This window comes from Uloborus diversus, chromosome 3 (genome assembly GCF_026930045.1).
Source record: "Uloborus diversus isolate 005 chromosome 3, Udiv.v.3.1, whole genome shotgun sequence".
NCBI classification, from domain to species: domain Eukaryota; kingdom Metazoa; phylum Arthropoda; class Arachnida; order Araneae; family Uloboridae; genus Uloborus; species Uloborus diversus.
The window spans coordinates 169,463,027-169,486,776 of record NC_072733.1 but is presented as its reverse complement, the minus strand read 5'-3'; the positions used below and the strand labels follow the sequence as shown (position 1 = coordinate 169,486,776).

At 32.3% G+C, this 23,750-nt stretch overlaps 1 protein-coding gene across 2 annotated transcripts in view; it reads right to left on the bottom strand.

The window, feature by feature from the left end:
* LOC129218475 (flavin-containing monooxygenase 5-like) overlaps nucleotides 1-23,750 on the bottom strand; it is a 65,592-nt gene that overhangs the window by 7,922 nt on the left and 33,920 nt on the right. For both annotated transcript variants that reach the window (XM_054852756.1, XM_054852757.1), the window contains exon 2: nucleotides 2,961-3,338. In XM_054852756.1, coding sequence (XP_054708731.1) covers nucleotides 2,961-3,284 — 324 coding nt within the window. In that variant the 5' untranslated portion in view covers nucleotides 3,285-3,338. The remainder of the gene's footprint in view (nucleotides 1-2,960; nucleotides 3,339-23,750) is intronic.

The window sequence follows — 23,750 nt, the reverse complement described above, 5'->3', positions numbered from 1 at the left end:
GCAAATGATTATTTCCAAGGCATACATAAGTAAAATAATCGTGCAAATTAAGTTTAAAAATAGAATATACAAGTCCAGGAAAATAAAACGAAAACAGTTAGATTCTGTGTAGCTCATGTCGACACTGGACACAGTCTGTTCAAGTGCAGAAAAAATGCGTTGGGAATTTCTTGTGTAAATTTAGTAGTTTAATTATTTTCTGTAGGAAACAAATGCCAGCTCAAAGTAATAGTGAACCCCGGTCATCTTCCAGAATATGGCCACAATGACATAAAACATCTTAGAAATAGCATGTACAATTTAAAATCAACTATGACGCATTTCCAACTTTCACTTTCCTGACACTATCATGAACAAAGAGCAGTAGATTAAGGATACCTTTTCATAAACTAGAAATGAGTCAATTTAAGCAGTGTGCTCGTCATTCTAGTGTGCCACTCAGCTTATTTTTCAAGTAATGTTCAATCTTTTTACGCGGGTGTGACATTTTTGCGTGTATACACGTTAAAAAAATCCTGAAATTTTACGGTAAAATTTTACGAGGGAATAAACGAGAGTTAAAAAACACAACACACAAGCAGCAGGTTCGAACTCGGGACTTTTTTTTTTTTTTTTTTTTTTTTGCAGACGGCTTTGTTGACCACCATACCTGTTGGGACACAACCAGTACGGAAAGAAAGGTGTTATTTGCTTCGTAGTGTAAGTCACGTGGTGTATCAATTGGGTCTGCAATTTCGGTACAAACTTACTGTAATTTTTTTCTGTACTGTAAACACTCTCTTTTACAGTAATATTTACCATAAAAGTTTCCTGAATTTTTGTCAGCATATTTGCACTTCATTTCTGGAATTTTGAGCTTTGAATTTTCATTGTAAAAAAATCAAATTTAAGGAGCCATTATATGTCATAAAATGAAGTATCAACTTTCTAAAAAGATTTTTTTTTTTTACTTAATGATTTGTGCGTGTTGTGGGCTTTCCCGTTCGGTCACGCACGTAACACGCGCAATTCATTGTTTTTAAATATAAGAAAACATTTTAGAAAGTTGAAACTTCATATTATGATACGTAATTATTCCTTATATTTAAACATATAAAAATTAAAATCCAAATTTTAAAGTTCTGGAAATAAAATGTAACTACTCATTTGTGCTAACAGATTGAGCATAGCTTGTTTTTCTTTCCTGCTATTCGTTCTACTGTAGATTTGTAAGGCTTTGATTTTAGTGAGATATACGAGTATATAATCTAATGATTTAATGAAAAAATTATACGTTTTTTTTTTTGGACTAACTTGTATTTAAAGATTAGAGCCGATAATTGGACATTGAAATATTTTATATTTCCAATAGCCGCCTATGGTAAGGTGGAAAAAAGTAGAAAATTTCATTTCCAGCATTATTTTGCTACAAAGACAAATTAAATTTAGAGCCTTATCTTATTCTCAAAAGGATTTAGTTCGACTTTTTTGTAGCTTCTGATGTTGATTATAACTTAGTAGTTTCTGAAACAGGTTTCATAAAATCAGTCAGCCGAGTCGTCAATTAAGTTCTTATACTATGGTCTTTTTAGTATCAAAGCTAATAATGCTGGTTTATAACAATTCTTCTTAAATTACGCTACTAATGGTTCTACGGTCCACGTTTAAAAAATTGTGAACATTCTACTAATAATTAATGAAGGGGTATTACATCTCCATTTACGTTAGTTTAAATTATTTCAATGAGTGGAAAATCTGTGCTTATTGTTTCTATCACCCATTATGCTAAAGTTGTATGTTTTACCAAATATTCAAGAGGCGGATATTCCATTTGACTGGATGTTTTAAATATTGACGCTAATTTCTTATTACTGCCTCCAGCCAGGTTACTGTTTCTTCGTTTTTCTTCTTTAATAAGATAAAAGTTACGAACATATCAAGAATTTAGAACTATTTTGGAAATACTGAAATAACTAATTTTGAAAGCATAATTATGTGTTTTAAATTCTTATTAAATTTTAATAAAATTCAGACTGTTTTATCCCATAAGATCAATGAAAATGAAACAGCCGAGCATCTGGGTCAATAAGGTCGAGCACTGGATTTTGAGAAGGCCGATTACTGACGCATTTGCTCATATTAATTATAACTAGAGTTTCAAAATAAATATGTTATTATTTCAAGCAATTAAGAAGAATAGTGTCTGAAACGTGCGGTCGAAGGTTTTACAGACATTTGAAAATTATAGTTCTTCTAAAATCAGCAATTGAGCTCTTAAACGGCCATTTACTGGTGCTTTTAACCTAGATAGAATTTTTTTATCTTTAAAATATTTTTATTAAGAAATAAATGGCTTAATCTGTGTAATGGATGATTTATTTATTTATTTATTTTTTTACAGAAAAATAATTTTGATAACCCTTTAAATGGAATGGAGATTATTTAAACAGAGCCATTTCATCTTAATCAAGTAATTAAGCAGATTGAAAATAAAAGGTTAGTAGTTGTCAATATTACTGAATGATTTTTTTTAATACTTGAGAAAAAACTTAAACCTAAAAGTTGCAAAATCTTGTTGATTTATTGTCTCTCTAAAAAAAATTAATTTATATTTTTAATGGCGTAGTTTATCGTAAAAATTCAAAAATTCATATGAAATTCACACAACTAACAGCATCTGCAAAATGCGTTGTTATTGTTGCCCTTGCTGCTATGGCTTTACGCCAACAACGACAGATTTCCTTTTACAGCTCAAACAACAACTTACGGCCCTCAGAGTGAAAATAGCTTTCAAATGCTGGATCAAAAAACAACCAATCACTAAGCCATTGGCAATGAAAGAGCTTGTTACTTAACTTCTGTGCAACCAATAACCTGAGCAGAAAGTCTGTAGCAAAGATTCCGTCGTTATTTCAATCGGTGTGAAACCAGCATTAATGTTTACTTTTACTGTTGTATGAAGATTAAGCAATGCATCTTACCTCTTGGTAGTAACGAATATTATCCAACAAATCAAACTTTTCCGCATACATATGAAAGTACTTGCACATCATTCTGTTGTGCATGTAGTTAGGAAATTCCTTCGGAGGTGGAAAATCGCTGAAGGCACTCATTTCTTTACTGGAGTTGATGACCGTCGTTTTCATGACAGACGCTTGCCCATCAACATCTTCCTCTCTGTAATTCCATAGTCCAGCCACTCTTCCAGATCGTTCGAAGACAACAAAATCAATACCTTCTTCTCTGCATGCTTTTGCTGCGGCAAGACCTGCCGATCCAGCTCCAATAATTGCTACCCGCTTCATTATAGAGGCATGTGGTAATGGATCAGGAATTTGAAAACAGATTCACCCACGAACCTATTTCAAAAAGACATTAAAGTTGCAAGACAAATAGAAAGGTCCATGTATTATAGATAAGTACATAATTAAATTAAATAGGACATTAAAATCTAAAGATGCCAAGTGAAAACACTCTTCATGCTGATGGTAGGAGTATTTTAACGGTCCTTCTAGTTACTTCAGCTTAATATTAAATTCTCCTTTTTTACTATTCCATACACTAATCAAATAGTAGTATTTTGAAAAATCAACTGTAAAATTGAAATAGCGATTTTCAAATCATCATGATCGTTCCAAATATTCATATAATAGTCTTTTTAGAAGAAGTGTGATATTTTCATTAGTTTCTTTTATGTTAGCGGCTCTTTTCTATTATCATTAATGTAATCATTTTAAGAATTATCTGTTTGATTCACAGCAGGAATTTAAAGACCCACCAAAAGAGTTTCTCAGAAAGATGTAAGTTTGCTATAAAGTCAGATAAAAAATGCAAGTGCCTTTAATTTAATCTTAATTAGAGTGCGGCAAAATCCTAAATGGTAATTTATTTTTAATGGTAGTGACTTAAAAAAGATATTTAGCTTCAAACACAGTTTTTACTTTAACCGTAAAATTAGTTTGGAAAGCAAAGAGCTTTAGCTTCACAGGGCAACTTTTAAAATGTTCGGAACATCCAATAACTGTTTAGATAATAGCGAACCCACACCAAGGCGTATAATTGATTGTTCTTTAAGCAGTCAATACAAACTGCCGTAGTGATACTGTACACTGGTTTATATATATCTATATATCTCTATATATTTATATATACATCGTCGCCTCAGAGCAACAGTAGGATATCTTAGTGTTATTACTGAGATTAGAAGTCTTGCTGTTGCTCTGAGGCGACGATATAGTCTTTTTTTTTTTGTTTTTTTTTCACTTTACTTTTCCATTTAAACATACGATTTCTACGGAAACAAAATATGAGCAAACGGAAAATATTCAGTTATATTAAAGAAAAAGAGTAAAATAACTGCAACAAAATTCTGAAAGGCATTTTTTAAAAAATAAAACATATACATCTGGGAAGAATAAAAATTGGAGAAAGCATCTAACCCAATTGGCAATACGTAAAAAATAAATGTATAAATTTTTTGAAAAAAGTTTTACAATTCTTTATAAGTACATATTTTTATTCATAACTTTTGGTGTCTTTAAAATTTAATGGACCAAATTAGACTCATGTGCAAATAAAATCGATGGACTGTGCTATAGTAAAAACAACTTAGAAGTTAAATACTGTTTAGCACTTGATATTTGATTGTTTAATATAACTGAAGAACCGTGAGTGGAATATAAATAAGAAATGAAATTCATACATACGTATTGCATTTGATAATAATAACGATTCAAATTGATATAATGAAGCCCAATGGCTCAGTGTTAGCGTTCCACGCATCAGACGCGGTTTCGATTCCCGTGCTGAACACGGTCACCTCAGTCTTTCGCCATTTCAGTGACTCGATAAAATGAAATCTTTGTTTAAGCTTATGTGAAAAAAAAGAAATTTTAAACAACGATTAACGAAAAAACTTTTTTATCAAAAGCCAGTTTTAGTCAACGAGCGATAAAGTTTTCATGCTTAATATACACAAGCAATTGTCATACAGAAAAGTAATTCAGTGAAAGGTTGCAGTCAAGACATTCGTTGATAGTTTTAGTCTACATTCATTCTCTCTCTCTCTCCAAAACAAAAAAAAGCTCTTTGCTATCAAGGAAAATAAATTCATTTAAAGATGTACACAATCTCAAATAAACATAGAATTGTAAAAAAGCAGTCGAAAACTTTTTAACTTAAACTTTTAAACTTTTAAACTTTTAAACTTATGTTTTTTATTCAAACATAGAATTACTTACTGTTATACTTACCGATCCTTGACATGCACACCAACTTAATTTTCATACGTTTGTTGTCTATTTTCTTACCTTTAGGTGACAATATTTCATACACCCATTCAAATAAAGTGCTGGTAGGTTTGAAAACTATTGCTCACCTATTTGGGGAATCAGGATTTCTACGACCCGACCTTTTATTGAATGACAGCCGTTAATGAAACGGTTGTTAATGCAGTATTCAACCGATACTCTTTGAATTCTCATATCGTATAACAGAAAATAAGAATTCACTGAAATATCTTAATGATTAGCAAGTAACCCTACACAAATAATGATTTATAGTAATAAAGATGGTAACAGTGGCTGCTTTGTGCATCAATATCGGTAAGTACAAAAATTGTATATTCTTATTGCACACAGTCGAGCTCAGTATAAAAAATTATAAACATACCGTTTCACTAAGCACTCGAATTGAAAATATTTTTTAAATGAAAACTGCAAACAACTTTCTCAGTGGAGAGGCTTATAGTTTTCACAAAACAAGAACTTTGAAAATTTTCCGAAGTTTATGATTCAGTTAAAAGAGCTTTTGGCATTGAAAAATCTTTACTTTGAGGTGTCCGTTTTTGAGCACAGGGGAGCAGGGCCTGATTACAGAATAGGCGTACTAGGCTGTGGCCTAGGTCCCCCGATATTTAGGGGCCCCCAAACGGCTGAAATGACTTTAGTCTATGGTTAAAATTGGTTCAGCCAACCGTTAAAGTTATAAAGTTTGAATACAGGGGCCCCAAAAAAGGATTTGGCCTAGGGCCCTTCGATATTTTAATCGGGCCTTGGAGGGGAGGTTTGATTGATTAGCTCATTTTTTTTACTGATCATGACTATTTTGTATCCGTTAAGCAAAACTAATAATCCGAAGAGTGGTTGGCTCAGCGGCATTGTAGTAGAACTCATGCCTCTCGCTTCATTGTTCTGTGATCACTGGTCGTTATAGCATTCCGTTCATGTTTTTGAGATCCGGAGCTAAAAGCTTTCAGAAAGTCCTATGCACATTTTATAGAGAGTTGTACAAGCTGTAAGTCCCATAACGATCCATAAAGGTCCATCGAACTTGACCAGTTGAACGTGGACATGGCAGGAGAGGTCGGTTCTCTAGATTGCTATAGCGTGCTAAGACATATGACAGGGGTGCCCGCTAGGGTGGTTAAAAAAAATTTTTTTTTCAAGCTAGAATCCAGGACATCTTCTATTTTTTTAGACTTACTGATAGTATTATGCTGTAAAAGTTTTAGCTTCTTACTTAAATTTTAAGACGGTGCTCAATGACAGTCTCAATTTGACATTAGCCGTAGCATGAAAAAATGTCACAAATTTAGAAATATTTAATTTCCCCAGCTGTTTTTTTGTAAATAACAATTTAATTCCAATGTATATGCATAATACTCGTGTATATTATAATATGTAGCGTTATTTTTTCATTTCAATGTATTTTTTAACCCCCTCCCCTATACTGATGAAGTTTGGGGGAAGGGGTTGAGCACTCTCTTTCAGTTGAAATAGGAAGCTAAAATTCTTCCAGTATATTGTTGCCCATAAGTCTAAAATTATTGAGTGGTGTCCTGGTATCAAGGAGAAACTTTTTTTACATGTATTTTTGAACCACCCTAGTGCCCACCAAGGGGGGAGTCATGGCGCAGACAGCGCCATTGAAATTTTTAGGGGGGGGGGTGTTTTGAGGGGTATTTTTCTCATTTTTAGGGGGTTCTTCCTTTTGGGGGGTCGCGATATTTAGAGGGTTTTCCCTTGATCTTAGGGCCCCTGTGTATGATGATGATGATGTTCCAAATGATAAGATTTTCGTAGCATCAAAATATCTTTTAAATTTTAGTGATATGATGCATAGTATATAACATATATAATCTTTGTTTTACCCCCAATTGAAAAAAAACAAAATGACTCTAAAATAAGCACGGGCGAAATTTTTGTTGTTGATGTCAAAATCTTAAAAATCAATTTTCTATGAATGAAGCCTAAACGGTCCGTGTCATTTAAATGCTGTCCATACGTATTATGAAATGCCATAATGAAAAGCCGAAAAATAAGGAACTAAGAAGCATTCAATGAGTAACTTATTCAATTGCAATAATCAACTAAAAAAGCAAGCATCAGCACTAAAAATGTAGTTGACATGAAATAAAACAACGATAGTCACAAGAAATTTATATATATATATATATATATATATAAAAAAAAACACACTGAACTTGACCAAAGCAAAAATAATTATTATTTCTTTTTAAGGGGTCACCTGCAGATAACAGAATTAGCAAATAAATTTCATGTAACAAAATCCTATTGACCTGTGATAATTAGTAAACATTTTTTTCCTTCAAAATAAATTAGCAATATTTCTACATTTTCGTTTCATTAAACTTATAAAAGTAATTCTTTAACTAATTCTACATAAGATTTTCATTATAAAAGGAGAACATTTACACAAAAGTTGGATTTAAATACAAGAGGGAAAAACATTTATCTAAAACATAGCGGAAACATGCTCTTAGCGCGAAGTATGTTTTTTTATTTTTTAGACACTTATAAAGCAAATACCTTAAAGTATAAATTTAAAACTGTTTTGGAAACACATTGATTATAAATAAAGTGAACGGTTTTTTAGACAGTCACATTTTAAAAAATATCTAAATAAACACTAATTCCCAGTGCTATTTATTTTTCCACAACAGTTGAAATATCCGTACAGTTCAATGTCGACATTATCTGGTGAATATCAACATTCACATGTCAGACATATCGGCGAGCGATCGAAACTTGCCGCTGAAAGTCAATCGACATTCTCCAATTTCGATCTCTCACCGTAACATATATAAAGATGCATAACACACACAAAGAGAGACAAAAGAAGCAGTACCAAATCTAAACTTTTGCAGTACAGAATATCTTTAAAAAATGTTTTGAAAATAAGTGATTAAGGTTATGAAGTTAGTCCATAGAGATATGGTGAGCTTAAAACTCTTTGATATTCTAAAGGGTAATGAAACCCTTTAGAATAATAAAAACGAAATCAAACAAAAATTAACAAGCCTCTAGTTTTATGATTTAAAATACACAAATGTTTACAGTAATTTTTCAAAAAATACTTTCAGCTATTATAAAATACTCATTAAATGTCAATGGTATCATTCGCCAATATGTTTCTCGAAAAAAGAAAAAAATACATATAAGAACATTTTAACAAACGCGTCTAAAAATATCAAATGCCGTAATTCATTTCCATAATCATTCCTGTAATTCATTTCGTAATTTATTGATAAAACATAACTTGTCAGCAAGTCTCTGATTTGCATGAAATGTGACAACTTCTTATAAACTAAAACCTTATAATTTATTTTCTTCGTAGTAAGTAAATACAGTGCTTCGTTAAAAGTACTAACATGAGATAACAAAATACCTCAAATCAGAGCTTAAAAAAATTTCCGTACCTGTGCCCCCCATTTTCATGGAGGAATTGCTCTACCCCCCTCCCCCTCGCCAATTTTTGCCACAATCCAATTTCAAAAATGCTATCCTTACGCTATTATTTATTAATGAGTTGGAAAAACAATACCAACTTTTTTATAAAATTGTTTTTATGCAGCAAAGTATACTTATGTGTTATTATAATGTATTATGATCACCGATAAGTTTACTACAATTAATAATAATTCTCGGCCTTAGTGTGTGCTCTTAAATCCAAATGCCATAGCGATGACGGTTTGCAGATTCTTATTGGCTGACATTGATTTGATCTGGTTCGAATTTCATTCTTTTTTGTGTGTGTCTTAAAATGTATATGTTGCCTACAGCGGTGCTCCCTTATAATTATTGTATGACTCCCTACTCCCTAGGGAACATGCTTAAGAAACCCTACATACGAGTGTGACTAATAAGGTAAAAAAATTTTGATTAATACACGTTTTGAAACTAAAGATAGGTCTATCACGCACCAGGAAAATGTCTGTTTTTTCGCGGAATGCACGAATATAAACTAAATACTACTACTAATAATAATAATAGTTTAAAAAATACACAATAAATTGAATAATACATTGACCAAATTTTGGAAAATAGTTGCAGATTTGCATCTCTAACAGTTGAGAAATATATCCCATCAATTTGAACAAAATCAACCGAAAACAATAATACAAAACTTAAAATACATCTTACTTACGACGCTATTTAACAGTTTTATAAATAAAGAATGTTTATCGCTGTTGGTCCTAAAAGGTTGAATGAGAAAGATAATTGAAAGACCAGAAGTGAAAGTTTAAAAGCATTAATGCTTGTTTTAACGCAAACTAATCTTCATGTTTGCGGAAGCATTCCCATTTCAGACACTTTAAGAATTACAATGTAGAGGAAATCGCTATTGGCATTCAGATTCCTTGAGGCAAAGTGCCTTTTGGGAATTAATCATATCTCCACTACATTTCCATTAATGACCGGTGCAGTATAAAGATAACCCTTTTATCTGTTTTGCTCTTTTTTTTAAAGTAACTGAAATTTAATTCATTCTATGCTATATAGTCTTAAGAAGTTTTTATTTTTTTAATCTTAGTGTTCCATTTTTGCGTTACATGGTTCTCTTTATTCAGACACGTGTTGAGCACAGTTACATTCCTTACTTTTTCAGAAACTACATAGTTGAGTAGGGTAGGTGAGGGTAAAGCCCCGCGAGGGGTAAAAACCCGCACCGACATTTTAACTTGATCACCTTGGAGTAAGAAATTTACCTCTAGGTGGTTTGTTTTTGTTCTATGGAAACCTATTGATCAATGAAATTTTGTCCTGACCAGCCATTCCAGAGAAGAGAAATGGGGATAAGTATATTTTGTCCTATTTATATCTAACTTTTCTAATATGTTATTTGAACAATGTAACATGTAGAATTTGAAAAGAAGAATCAATGAACTACATGTTAATATTGTTACATTAAAGCTTCACCTTCGCGTGAAAAACAGTTATTCCAATATCTGCTTAAAAGCAACATGGCGCGTTTTCCAGAAAGTGACAAAATGGGGAAAATCCCCGCAGTTGTTTTGGGGTAAAACCCCGCATCTCCAAAAGGTCAAGGATTCTCTCCACTCGACTCAAAAGTGGCTCTTTTTTGAAATGTTATTAATGTTTCTATTTAGCATGTGTTTTGTACAGATTATGCAATATAAAAAAAATAATTGTTGGTGCACATTTACTCATGACGATTTAATTTGAATAAGATTTGTTAGGTAAAATCTTACATTCATTTCAATTCAGATGTGCTTTCATAAATATGACAATTTCTTTTTTTTTTTTTGAACATTCACGTACGTTTAATTTTCTGTTCTAGTACCTTCAAAAGAAAACAATTCAGAACCTTGAAAAACATCGAGCTTAATGAAAGCACGTAACTTAACTGCAGGCATCGGTTCGTTCTGTGTGGTAGACATTAAAGTTAGGTTCAAAAAGATCGATTGAAGACATCTCTGAAAATGGAACAAAAGCTTGGGACTTTAAAGAAGAAACAGATTTCCATATCATTTAGAGTGATACTGTAGAGAATAACTCGAAGCTAATCCCTGCACAATGTGGCCAAGATAACTTCAATATGACAAGAAGGAGGAGGTTATGTAGAGGGTCTTTCGTACATAGAAACATCTAGAAGCCTGCAATTGTACTGAGACACAGGAAGAGTCATTGGAAATGAAGACGTTATTAATAAATTTTCGTAACCTCAACAGGATACGGTTCTATCCCCACGACGCAATAACATTTTTAGAAAACTCAACTGAATGTACTTTTAAAGCAATGGGTACTAGATATTCAATTAAATTATAGCATCTGGCAATTAAATTATTTTTTATAATGCTGCTGTCATTTTTACTCTAACTAACTCGTAACTAATTCTCCTTTAGTGGAGAAGAAAATATTATTTTTGTGACAGTTAAAAAAAAAAAAAAAAAGATTAAACTTATCAGATATTTAAGTTTGGTACTGCTGATTAACAATAAACCAATGATTCAAGGAGATTTTTCAAGTGCTTTTGTCAAGAAGTCACCCTTTTATTCAGATATATTTTGAGTGGGGTAAAGATCCGCATTGCGGGGTTTACCCCATTTTGTGGGGCAAAACCCCGCAATTTTGTTTTTCCGCTAAATTATAATTTTCTCACTTATTACTAATCAGACGTAGCTAGAATTTAGATGGATTATAGATAACAACGCATGCAATGACTCTAATTTGAAAAAATGGGAAAATCTGTCCTTTTTCGGCCATGGTGTTATAAAAACTAAAAAACGCGGGGCTTTACCCTCACCTACCCTATATTTTAACAAAAATGGAGCTTGTTAACAGGTATTTTAAAAGAGGAATATTTTTACACCGAAGCACACACAGTAGCCTGGTTCAGTATTTTCTTTCCTCGTAATTACCGCTGCTTAAAATTTACTTAGCAATTTGACAAACAGCCCTATACCGTAACTTGATATTTATACTGTAGGGTCAGTTGGGGTAATAAGAGACAAAGTTTCATAGTTTCAACTCGAGATACTTCCATTTCTTCTAGATCAATTGAGAGATAAAATTCTGTGCATTGTGTCCAAGACTATAAGATTCTTTTAGAGTAACAGGGTAAAAAAAATGATTAAATGAACGTTTGTTAGCAAATGCAATCATGTTTCCTTTTATCCCAGCGTGTTTCTTTTTACGCAAGTGCCTATGGGGTAAAGGGAAACATCTCAATTATTTCCTCACTTAGTTGATGTAGGTAGATAACCGCAATACTATTCACAATCAGCTTAGAAGCTCAAGAAGTTTTTCTCCAACAATACTTAAACTGTAACCCGCAGGCCACAGTTTAAGCAACCCGATCAATTGTCCCGATGCGACCCGATCAATCATCCAAACGTAATCTGACGTCATAAAAAATTTTACAAAATAAAAATTTTACAAAAATTTTAATTATGTGCTGAATTGCACACAAAGGTGTAATTTACATCATCATTTAGTTTTGCGAAAAAAATCGGAAAAATGAAAAACTTAGCTGTTTCCATTTACCCCAGAGTACAAGATTTATGGAGTAAATGGAAGCATCTAAATTGTACATCAAAAATAGCAGGTGGCGTACCTAGCATGGGTGACACACGGGGCGGTAATTTGGGATGTCACCCCCACCCCCCTACAAACGCAAAAGAAAAAAAAATATGTAAACATGAAATTCATTTCATTCATTGACACGTGTTACATCGAAACGATAAGTGGGCTGATGTACAAAAAACAAATAAAAGTGGAAAATTTTCAGATTTGTGGTCTTAAAAATGTACTTTAGCTTCATACTTTTCAAAAACTTACAATTCCACTTTGGGTGTCCTTCCACCCCCCCCTCCCAAGACGGGTGACACCTGGGGCAGGTCGTTCCCCCCCCCCCCCTATTGACGCCACTGACTAGACGTTCTTAGTAGCCTTCCACATGACAAGTAAAACTAGTTGAACCTAATTACTTCGCATTTGTAGATCATCCGGAGAGGAAAATTTAAGATGGCTAAACTTTAAAAAACAACGTTTTCAGTGTCATTTTTAAACAATGATGAAGCCTATGGGTCATTCCATGGGAAATGAGCAAATCAGCTGTGGCTGACATGTCACAGATTTCAATGAAAATTTTTATTTAGGTAAGCCATGCATATCTGTGAGGGAATGCAAAGTATGGAAGTTTAAAAACGGTTTGTTGCTTTGTTATTGAAATTAGAAGTTGATGCTTACGCTAAGCCTAAATTTTCAGAGTTCATGGCGGACAGTTTGTGACTCAATAACTCCATAAGTTATAAACGTACACTTGAAAAATAAATATCTTCATATTCTATAAACAAATCTCTATTGGGAAATAGCAAAGTAAAATTTATTAGGATCTTTTTTTAAATCTGAGATATTAACAAAGATTGAAATATTGCCAATTTACTTCAGATTTCAATTCACTCTTCCAGCTCTTTTAATGAAAAAATAATAGTAAAAATGATTCAGATTGAAAAACTATCTATAACTAACTATCTGCTCAAATTTCGTAATTGTTTATTAATTTCTTGATGACGAAATCGTACTTTAAAAAATCAAAAATTTCCGAAAATTTCATTTTTTCCTCTATTTTAGATGTTTTTTTGAAAATGAGGGAATGGTCTAAATTTACTCAATTTTTTTTACGTAACACATTGAAGTATCTTTTAGATGCTACTAAATTTTAATCATTGGTATCAGCGTATTTTTGTTGCTAGAGTAACTTGAACAAATGCAAAATTTCATTAGTTACTTCTTTTTATTGTAAGTTTAGCAAAACTAACCATTTCTTTCGTGTTTCATTTTCTCAAAAGCATGTTTATGAAGTACTTGCTGAAATGTTTCCTTAATTATTGTGTTGAATTTTCCTCTCCATTCGTGATATAGGAAAAAAAAATAGCTCTTAAGAGAACATACTAAGTTTAAAGATATGGGACCATCTTGTCTAATTCACAATAGCATTTGAAATTGGGCTATGAGTTTGAGGAAATTTGTTTCATCCATGAATAAGATATTTGACGAAATACATTTCATCCCCTTTTGGTTTACAGGGGTCTAAAAATGTCATGTTTGTCATTTTTCCGATTTTTGAGGGGCTGTAATCTATAAAGGGTACACAAACACACAGCAATAGTTACATATTCTTTTTAGCATGGTTCCAGTAATTAGTTTTTGCCGTATTTCATTTTGTGTTTCCGTCCCCTACGCGAGTTATCCCCCTTTGAAATGAGTAAAATTTTTACATTTGACCTTGAACTTCAATCTGTTGCCATTTTTTTAATTATAAACTTACAGCTACGTAACTCAGCATGTAAGGCTATCAACTTATGCACTTTAACATCAAAGCTTTAAATTAACTATCATAACTGTAATTCTAATAGATTTTGGCCAAAATGCAAAAAAGTCCCTATTTTGACTACGAAAATCCCTTTTGATGACCTCTAAAAAATCAAAAGTCCAGTTGAGAGAAAAAATAAAAGTGGTTTTAAACATCTTTCATATGCAGCTTTAAGGGATATGAATTTCAAAAAAAAAATTTAAAATGGTCGAGCGCATGCATTCGTCAAATCTGTATGGATGACCCATAAAACACAAAGAAAATGCTATTTTTCTGAATTTTATTTTAAGTTTGGAAATTGAAAACCAATTTCGAGTTTCTTCAAGCAAATAGTAGAAACACAGCTCTATATTCTTGCAAAATTTTAAAGTTGTCTGAATTTTCCCTCATTTTAATTTTTGTGTGTATGTGAAGGGGAAAATCATCATTTTACAAAATGTCACTAAGTTTAAAACTGATTTTGAAGACAAAGGAGTTAAAATACAACTTCAAAAGTAAGGTAGTTTTTTTATGATACTAAGCACGTTATTGGGTATTAATTTCAGCAAAGCTAATGCATTCCTTAAAGATTGAGATTGAAAAATAAAATGCTTAATTATGAGAAAACTGAAATATTTTCAGTTTTTGAAACTCGGTTAAAAGTTAACTATAATAACTTTGAAAATTTTACTGATATCAGATTAATTACTCTACTCCATAGATTGCAACAACATATAACTTTTATGTTTTCATTAAATAGTTAATAAGATACAAGCCTTCAAAAATGCAACATTTAGCATTAATGAGAATGCTGTTCAATTTGACAAATATTCAATCGCAGGTAACTATTCAAATAAAAAATATTAAGCAAAAATATTTTAGATATTTTTATACAGGCATAAAAGGAACCTGTATACCAAATTTCATAAAAATCTGTTACCATGCGGCCACCACTTTTTTGTGAATTTTGCTCATTTCGTATGGAATGACCCCTATACAACTGTTTAGAAACACGCGGAACTCACGGAATGTCCTCTATATGTCCCCTAGTCTTCACTCACCAACAATTTACTTTCAAAAATTAGCGCTAATGTGGATAATACGAAGTTTGTTTCTCTTTACCTCTTGTTTTCTTTTACCCTAACTCCCAACTGACACTATGTAATCAATTTTGGTAATTAAAGAAACGCAAGTAACCTCATAAGTAACTATTCAATTAGTTTGAAGTTTGACGCTTTACAAATTCCAAATCCTTATTTTTCTGCAAACTAGCACACGAGTAATCTAAAACGAAGCATAAATATTCAAGAACAATTTGCGTCGTATCTTCTGCATTAATGCATATTTCCACTTCCGGAAAATATAATATTTTAAAATCTAGAGATTTAAAATATGTTTGGTTGGAGGAAATGCGATTATATATGCGTTATCTGTTTAAATTCCGGTGAGCGTGAAATGCATGTAGAGCTTATCTGACTAACAGTTTGCTTTTTCTTGCACTGATAAACTTGCGGTCGAAATGCAAGAAAGTTGCGAGAAACTCGTCCAAATAGGAGATATAATCCGATAATGATAAGGGTTCTTTATTTTGTCAACCCCACTGAAAATTTGCAAGACAAATATGTTAGTCACTTATTTATTGACTCATCCAGATGTGCGCACATGGGTGCTATAGAATTACATTTGTCATGTAAAAATTCTTTCTTCTATTAAAGGCTCTGATAATTTTTTTAATGAATTCCTCCAAACACAGACGATTAAGTGTTAAAACTACTTTTGTCTCCTTTAAAAATAGAATGCTGCGGTGGGAAGGTAAAGCGTAGTATCAGCAGAAATGAGTTTTTGAGATTTTTGAAGAAACGCGTTTTGGATTCCGTACTAACAAAAGGGATATGTTGGAATATTTGACGTTTTTTTTTCTTTTTCTTTTTTTGGTGCTTTATTTTCGGCGAAAATCGAATAAGCAAGTTTTTACACAAAAGCGAAAGTACAATAGATGGCAAAAATGCAAGGGGAAAAAATGAAAAATTTACAGATACTGCGCTTTATTTTCCAACGGTAGAATTGGTTTGTGTTTGAAAATGTTATGAGTTATTCTCACAAAAAACACCATTTTTCAATTCTCAATTACAATTATTAACAATTTAATTAAAGCGTCATGAGATGTTCATTAGATAAGTTTTTAATCGTAGTTACACTGAGGTTTGCTTTCTTTTCCTAAGAAATGAGAAGTTTACTTTCAAAACGGATTATATCCAGTTTTATATTTTTTTGGCAAAACGAAAAAAACATTTTACGCACAAACACTAACTGTTAGAATTTCAAATTTTTCACTACGTTTTGTTAGAATAACAAGCGACTATTGGCATATATGTCTAGGAATTTTTCCTCAATTTTATCAGACCTAAATTGTCAATTTTATATTGGATATATTCCTTTTTGGTCTAAAACGGTGGATGCCATAACTTTTGCAAAAAAAAACAAAATCATGCATTTTCTTCAAAAATAAACTTTTAAATTGAAACAAAATATTCAACATTTTTTAATATTTTTTTCTCTACTTTATTCCTTCCTCCTTACTTTTTTCTTTTCATTGAACATTTCAATAAAAAAAAGGACCTTCGATCCAATTAAGTATGAACAATGAAACCACCGAAGTCGATTCAAATAACAACGTTGTATATATAGGTATTAATAAATCATTATTTTTATCACAATTAATCACAGTTTTTCAATTTATCACAATTTAATCGTTATTTAATCATAATTTCATAGTAATATCAATTATTTAATATCAATTTAGTAATATTAATTAGTAGTTGCCTAACTGATAACAGACTTGCACAAGGCGCAAGGTCCCGCGATTTCTTAATACGGACGGGTATCATGCTTGATTGGAAATGCTCAGCCAGTGCCACGCTCCGCTATTTTATTCGTGAACTACTTTTGAATTAGAAGTGGCAAATTCAAATTTGGATATGTGTCCTTTTGATATGAAAGTGAATGAATGGATACCGGCAAATAAGAGATAAATTTGACTTTGCTGTAATAGACCTGGCGAGAAATAAGGGGATGGATATACTGCGTTTAGGTGGTAAAACCAATGTTTACACTCTTTTTAACAGTGGATATAAAACACTTCGAGCAGAAAGAAATTCATGGGTCGATAGGGATTATATTAGAGATTCTGAAAACGAAAAAAAAAAAAAAAGTTTTTTTTTTTTTTTTTTTTTTTTTTTTTTTTTTTTTTAAACGTGAATATAATCCGTTTTGAAAGTAAACTCCTCAAATTATACTGTTACATTTTATTCTTAATTTTAAACTTTGGTTATTAACTACAGAATTGAACAGAATTATTTTGAGGAGAATGTAACATTCATGAATTGAGTAATCAAATTTCCCCTGAATTCAAAGCTGACGGGAAACTCGTAATTTCTAAGAACGCAATCAGAATTATCTTTTAAGGTGGGGAGGGGGGGATTCATGAGCCATTTTGACTGATAAACACATGCGATGATTTATTCAACATAAATGATTTTTTTTTTTTAAATTTTATCAATTGATGAGAAAATATACCATCTGTTGTTGCCGAAAGTATTCTGTGATACAAATAATTGACCACATAGTACTGATTACTTGAAAACCAATACGTAAACGAAACGAAGTTTCAACTAGGCCGATAATTTCCATTACTCTTATATCATGAGTTGGAGGATGTTTTAGTTCGTGTAGATAGATGCACATGAGGAATTAAAAAAATTAACTTCAAAAATTGCTAGCAAAGAATCAAATTATGCTTCATTCCACTATAATGCAAATCATATTCTGTACAATATGTATCATTTCACGTAAAAGAGCACTAATCGGAATAAAGCTAAATTTTACTAGGGTAACGGCACCAGTAACAGACAGTCGTAAGTTTGGATTTGAATAATAAGAACTTTAGGCGGGAAAAACTGATGTTGCTGCGACCCATGAATACGGCGCAACCATCTAGAGTTATCAGAGTGAATTTTATGAGCCAGTTGGTATTTACAAGGCAGTGGTGGAAGGTTATGAACAGTTACCACGTGATCTGCCGGTGTTTCATGTTCATTTGAATTTAATAAGATTTTAGATCTAAAAATAAAGAACTTTGCACATTTTGAAGGGGAATTCTGTCCATTACTCATACTCATCCTTTCCTCATCCTATCTGTTACTGAGTATTATCAGAATCGTTGGTGTCTATTACTGGGGGGGGGGGTGAACTTTTTTCGAAATTGAGCAAATAAAAATAGAACTAACTAACTCAGAGGATCCAGAAGCAGCCAAACGTAAGATGAGATGTGTCTCACGGGAGAAAAAAAGCTTTAAAAGTCTAAATACGGGGCCGTGGTAGCCCGATCGGTAGAGTGTCGGATTCGGGACCGGAGGGTCCTGGGTTCGAACCTCGATGATCGAAGATCCACCGTCGTCATTAAAGGGGACTGGGCGACGTTAAATATGCTCGTGGTCTCAATGTCCTCCAAGTGAAACGATACCTCTGTGGGTGCTAGTACTAGGTAGCTATTAGCTCCTGCACTAGTTCTAAATTCTCATTACCTGTTCGATCCGGTGATGGTGCTGCCATCTATCGGTATATAAAATAATGGAGGCAAGGCACTTAGTATGCAGTCCTCGACATAAATACAGTTGTTGTCAGTTGTGACTCTGAATAGGAATAGGAAGTCTAAATACATTAAAAAGCTCGGAAAATTGAGTTAACCTGAGAGCGATGTCTTAAGCATGTCTGTTACTGGTGCCGTTACCCAAGTTGTTGTGGATTTATTTTCGATGGTATTACTTTACTAACGCTAAAACATTTATCAGATTAACCGCGATAAAATATTCGAACTAACTCCTATTTGTACAGAAGCTGAGCAGTTTCACATACATAGAGGACTGCGTACAAAGCGCCTTTGATCCCTACACACATTAAAGATTTACACCAGAGATTCTACCATAGAGCTACGGAATTCCAAATTAACTCTTAAAAGCCTTTCTTTAGCCTAAAGATCGTGTATGTCACCTCTAGTACACTTGATTTAATTAGATGAGAATGAATATTTATTTGGAAAAACGGGGGTGGGGGGGGGGAGAAAAGGAATATCAAAGGAAGCATTGGCTGGGACCGACGGTCCCGTCAAAAATTTGCAAATTCGACTATGCTTACGTTTGATGAGCGCGACCGGTTGGTCGATCACGAGACGACAATGACGTCAGCGGTTACTAACCGGTTATCCACGAACCAATGCTTCATCGAACGCTTTCGGTTGATCACCAGTTACTTGTGCAGACATGGCGCAGACGAATAACATGCAGGTGAAAAATACTTATAATTGGTCAAAAATGTTACGTGGTTCCACCAACCAATCAACCAGCTTAAGTTGCGATTAACCGGTAGATCAACCGGTAAGGCTCATAGAACGACATCGGTAGCAACCAGTTAACCTGTAGCTCTCAAAAACGCTGCGGTTAGCCACCGGTTAGTCACCGGTCGACTGGTTGAGCTCGTCGAACGTAACCTATGATAAACCTCTGACATCAGTCACTAAATCAACGCTAATTTGGCACAAAAAAAAACAATGCAATATACCGCCAAAGTGAAACTCTCAATCTAAATAGTTTAAAGTAGTGCCGCATTGGCAGCGTGAAAATACTGTAATAATAAACTGAACTAATTTAACTAAAACACCATTAGGTAACTCAAAAAATGGATCAGATTAAAGGTAAGTAAATAAGTGAAAGCGGTGAACTTTTGAATCCCAACTGTAAATATGCAACTATGTGGTTCTCAATCTTTATAAGAACTTTTTAAAAAAAGGAAAAGAAATATTGTTTTTTCTCCTGTTCATTTGTATAATAGTATAGCCGTTGTAATTTTAACAAAGTTTAAACAGATTGCTTCAATTTACAAAATATTAACGTATTATTTATGAAGTTGGCTTTAATACTGATGTTTTTATTTCAAATATTACATCTATCTTATTGGAATGTTAATGTAATTCTTAATACTAGAAAAGGAAAGAGGTCATTATCAATAAAAAGAAAACTCATTTTAATTCGCCGACTAGATTGACGAGAGAGTGACTGAGTTGCTTAATAAATATTTATTTTTGTGACAGTTACCTCACTCTTCCTTCCTTCGTAGCAATGTGTATGCCGTTTTATTTGTTTTTGAATTAGTTCCTGACCGTCAACATATAAATTGAAATGTCATAAAATTGTTCTTAGATTGACCTTTTGAAACCGTCATTAATATTATTATCTTTTTCTTTTTGTCAAAACTTGGGATGAAATAGGTATTTGAATATTTAATGTTCAGTATAAAAGAGCCATACGTATTTTATAACTGGTTGCAAACCGTCGTTAAATCTAACATGAAATATGCATGTAATAGTTCCTCAAGGCTTTGACTAAAGCTTTAAAATACAGAAAACTGTGAAGTAAAATTTGAATAAATGTATTTTGCAAGGAAAACTTTAACAAAACTACTGCGATTGTGTTAGCTATTACAGGTATGGTTAGCAATTATGTAAAACTCCAATGAAATTAAAAAGCAAATTTCGACTTCAAAAATAATAACCGAATTTCTAGCAATGTAGCTCACTCTAAGTATATATTTTGAAAATTACCAACATTGATTTGAAACGGGAAAATGAGCTATTTAATGTTGCACTGAAAGCGAACGTTTTTCGTGAAGTTAAACAATATTTTAAAACAAATTGCTTTTATCCCTATAATTAAGTGCTTAATCAACTAATTAATATTGACGAACAACAGTAGTGTAAAAAAATACCATTTTCTTTTTAAATATTTATTTATAAATTGACTAGAAATTAAGTTATTTCAGCACTTAATTAGAGTCATTAAATTCACCATTAATCAACTTAACAAATTGAATTGTGCACTAAAATGATGTTTACTGAAAATACTGTTCACTAAGTATGAAACTATTTTATCTAAATATTTTAAATTTGCATTTGAAATTACGCAAACAACTAAGAAATTTGGATGATCCAATTGAAATGAAATGAAAATGAGGTCTATAACTAACATTATTTAAAATTTTATGCATTTAGAATATTTATCTTTCCTAGAACTCAATCTTTTGCTAGTTATCAAACAGCAGCACTCTGGCATTTTCATAACACTTTCGTTTTCTCATGTACGTTTTGTACTAATTGTTATTCACTTCAAATTCATTTTATGCATAGCATAACACATAGATACCGATAGCAAAACGGCGTGGAAGTATAAGAAAGTCTCAATATTATTTCCGATTCTAAAATTTTCCTTAATATCCTTTGCAGTATGTGAATATTTTCCCCCATCTAAACACTGCTTGAGAAACATTGCTAAGAATTGAAACAAATAAAAGTACCCGAAGGTACGACAAAAGAAAAATTAAAAGAAGCTTTTTTTCCCCCCTACAAGCACTTTCCAAACGGAAAAAAGTCGACTATTAAAAGAATGTTATTATAATCATGTAAGGTTGTTCTTTTAAAGAAAACAAATCACTAATAATTCAATAAAGCGTGAGCAACCTTATATTCTTTTTTGCTCAGCTGTAGTAATTACAGCTGTATTTACACTGAAGTAACGTAATAACGCAGTTGTTTAGGTCTGTTATAAATTAGACAATGTGCTTCAAAAAATATTTCTATCACAAAATATCTTTCTGCTGAAACAACTCGAACCGAGTATGCTGTGTTTATGTTCTTCAAATTAACAGAACACTCAATTTGTAAGATTCAAATATTCCTTCCATTTACGGTGGAAAATCACGTCAATTCATGTTTTCATTGAAATTTTAGCGTAAGTTTTTATTTTATATCATTTCAACCATTGATTGCTTCCGTACCTACCCTTTCTGTTAGCTTAATCGGGTGAAGAGCACCATTGGCTGGTAAAAAGAAAAAAAAAAAGCGCTTACTGATTGGGGCGAAATGCCACAACAGCGGAATGTGAAACACTTTTACAAAATAATATCGTGAGAAAGATTTGGGGTCAGGAGTAAAATTTTGTATGTATGTAAGAAGGGGCCACGGGATTAACATTTAGATTTTAAATTACCATATAGGGGGGAGAGTGCACATTGGGACAAATGGAATTTGTCCTATTATTCAAATACTTAAAATTTAAAACAGGCGCCATGTTTTAGTTGACCTGTATGGCAGACTCTTGAACCCGTAGCCACTGCAACATTTCATCTTGCAGGGAAACTGTAGCACTTTTACTCTTGCTATAGCTTTGCTGTATTTTAGCTAAGTTTTACTTTTTTTAATTTGAGGTATAAATTATTATTCAATAATCAATATCAATTCATCTCTTTAAAGATGAAACTTTCTTAACTGCATGCCTGTTATGTTCTATATTTTATTAATATATTTTGTGCAGCTTTTGATTCTTGATTCTGATTTAGAGGTACAGTGGGACAGGGTAGAGTGGGAAAGTGTCCTATTGTACCTTTATCACCCCCCCCCCCCCATTATTAAGTAAACATTTTAGAACAATTCAAAATAAATAGATTTTAGAACATCAAGATTTAAATTAAATAATTAACGGTCGTTGATTTTGATGAGGTTTTATTTAAACTATTTTAAATGGTATAAACGTACATCTAAAGAGAGCATTTACTTGTCTATTTTTCTGTTGATCCTGTTATATTATTACTATATATCGCTGGTTTGCAAAAAGACTGCCACAATATGAAATTTTTCATTTTTTTTTTGTTTAAAGGCTTTAAAATGACGTTATCTTCTATGGAAAATAACAACATATTTTTTGTTCTAATGTTAACCACGGGAGAACGCAGCGAACTTATCTTAATGCAAATTGCCTGAAGAGTTAAACTTCAAACGCTTCTCCAGTAAAATTTCACTTTTTCGTATTGTGATACTCTTCTTCCAAATGAGCGATATATTGTTTCTTATGAATTGTAATTAATTTGAATACATGCACAAAAAGTAGCTGTTAAAAGTAAATAAATGTAAGTAAAGAAAAAAGGTTACATTCAATAATTTTAACCACACTTTATTATTGTTTAAAGTGTTGTTTAAAAAACTTGTCGGCTTAATGATTTTTCTATAATTTATTACTGCAGCAATTGTGTCGCTTTAAATACTTAGTACATAATAAAAAAACTTGCAAGTATCAAATTAATTTTACTACTAAATACAAACAGCAAATTCACATTAACTTTCAGGAACCCTGTAAAACCTGCACTTGATGTTGGCTGAATATTTTAACGGAAAATCATTCAAACGCAAAGACATTAGAAAGGGATTATAGCCGCTGCAACTTTCCATTTCGCTGCACCAACGAGCAAGCACAACTCAATTATTTCAAATTGTTACAAACTCTCCGAAATTTCCCACATCTCTATAATTCACATTGGGAAATGCTAAACAGTGTTTTGAAATATTTACATTAAAATTATTTTATTACACATCACGCAGAATATATTTTGAAACAAAAAGACAAACGCGGTATTTAAGATTGTTTTATATTCACGCTCTTTAAAGTTGCATCATGTTATAGCCTTCTTAGTAAATCAAAATCCAGTTAACTGAATAGGAACGTCCACAAATGATGTCACGATTTGAGGGGGAGGGGCGTTCCTTAAATTGT